General features: G+C 50.9%; 1 protein-coding gene across 1 annotated transcript; it reads left to right on the forward strand.

The window, feature by feature from the left end:
• Nucleotides 1-577: 577 nt before the first annotated feature.
• LOC308327513 (E3 ubiquitin-protein ligase rnf8-like) lies at nucleotides 578-1,759 on the forward strand (the record flags this gene model as incomplete). Its single annotated transcript, XM_080781035.1, has 1 exon — nucleotides 578-1,759. One exon carries the CDS (start codon nucleotides 578-580, stop codon nucleotides 1,757-1,759), a length of 1,182 nt encoding a protein of 393 aa, XP_080637161.1.
• Between the last annotated feature and the right edge of the window lie 262 nt (nucleotides 1,760-2,021).

Consider the following 2,021-nt stretch of genomic DNA (forward strand, 5'->3'; position numbering starts at 1 on the left):
AAATCCCCATAATATGGAGAATATAGCACTGACGTCATAGACTGGCCTCGAGTATGATAACGGGTAGGGCACTGGTGGGTATAATGTAATGGGATATTGCATTAACTGACGGGAAATGCATTCCCGATGGGTATCATCAGCCTATCTATAATATGCTTGGTGCTAATTGAATTCCTGCAAGGACAAATATTAAAGAATCCATCTAAATGCATGGAATCTCTGTGTGTGTCTGTCTGTCTGTCTGTTTGTCTGTCTGTCCCCAGCATAAGTCGAGCACTATCCAGCCAACAACTTCAAACGTGCCGTCCCTGTCCACGAGGACCCCAGGGTGTATTGTGCAGAGGGGGAAAGTAGGTTGGACAGGCGGTTTGTCCAGGAACAAAAATCTCGGTTATCTGTCCGTCTCTCTGTGTGTGTGTGTGTGTCTGATCTTATGATAATAGGCTACATAAATTAGGAACTTTAAAAGGCGTGGCATGACATCACAACGTAATGTTAGTAGTATTTAATTCACTGAATATAGCAAATATACTCTATAACAATAAGCCGTCTCTCGTATTGTAGTTGGTAACGTAAAATGTACGCCGAGGCGCCTGATTCTTCTGCGGCCGAAGGGGACGAGAACCGTGACGAAAGAGTGTGGTGTTTGAGGAGCAAAAGGAAATACAGCTACGTTACAGATGAAACTGAGCCTTCCGCCTCACCCGAGCCCAAGCACTATCAACGTTCTAGCCCAGACCATTCACCTGCCCAGTCGGGCCCTGTGCTGGAGGACCAACCGAGGCCGGATGGATCAAAACGACCACACGTCTCACGCTCAAGCGTACATCTCCACGGAGCAGACTTCAGTTCGGAAGGCTGCGTCGATCCTTGTGATTTGGACAGGTTGCAGAGGTTCAGCCAAAACGTCCGGATGCTGCGGGAGCAGGTCGACGACACCCAGAGGCAGGTAGCGTCGCTGAAGGGAGAGCCGCCGTGCGCCGACCCGCTCAGAGAGGAGCAGTTCAGGCTGCTGCAGATGCTCAGGACCACGGTGGAGACGTTGGAGAGGCAGGGGACAAAGATAGAGGCAGAGAAAACACACCGGGAAGAACTGCTTGAAGACGCCTTGCAGGAGCACAATAATATGATGGAAGAGTGGGCCCTCTCTCAGCAAGGCTTCGAGGAGGTTCTCCTGGCCAAAGACAAGGAGCTGCAGACGACAAAGGAGAGAGCACGAGCTCAGAAAGTGGAAGTAGCAACCCAGGTGACGGAGGTCCTGAAGAATGAACTTCAGTGCATCATTTGCACAGAGCTCTTCATAGAGGCAGCCACCCTGAACTGTGCCCACAGCTTCTGCACGCACTGCATCGGGGAGTGGCGCAAGCGAAGCGACGAGTGCCCCATCTGCCGTCAGACGGTCCTGTCTCAGACCCGCTGCCTGGCACTGGACAACTGCATTGAACACATGGCGGAGAACCTCAGCATCGACATGAGAGCCAGGCGCCAGGCCCTGGTCTCGGAGAGGAAGGCCACTAAACCAGAGGAAGTGTCGGCGATCCCCGATGAGGACAATCACGCCTCCGTCGAGTCCAGTGGGTCCAGTAGTTATACGGACGATGTTGATGATGATGATGATGTGAACTATGATTTTGAAGAGGATTTTGAATTTGATGAGAGCGATTCTCATGAGGTTGATGAGGACGATGACTACTGGATGGTCCTGAGCCGCCGCATCATTTACAACAGGAGTAGTGATACTGAGGAAGAGAATGAGTAAGTGGACGTTCGTCCCGTTTTATCCCCCCCCCAGATCTACAAGCTCACAACGCGTCGCGCTGCGAGGCGTTGAGAGCTTGTAGATCAGCTATTTAGGGGCGCAAACCCAGTACTCTTTTATCTACTGGAGATGCAGTGTGCGACATAGATTTTGAAACAAATTAGTTCAACGCAAAATGCTGCGTTCAAGTTCAGGAGACTCCTTGCCACGGCATGGCAAGGAGTGGCATTTGCATTTCTTTCACCATAGTATAAATGCTGCA

This window comes from Protomyctophum bolini (genome assembly GCF_963924005.1).
Source record: "Protomyctophum bolini genome assembly, chromosome: 13".
NCBI lineage: Eukaryota > Metazoa > Chordata > Actinopteri > Myctophiformes > Myctophidae > Protomyctophum > Protomyctophum bolini.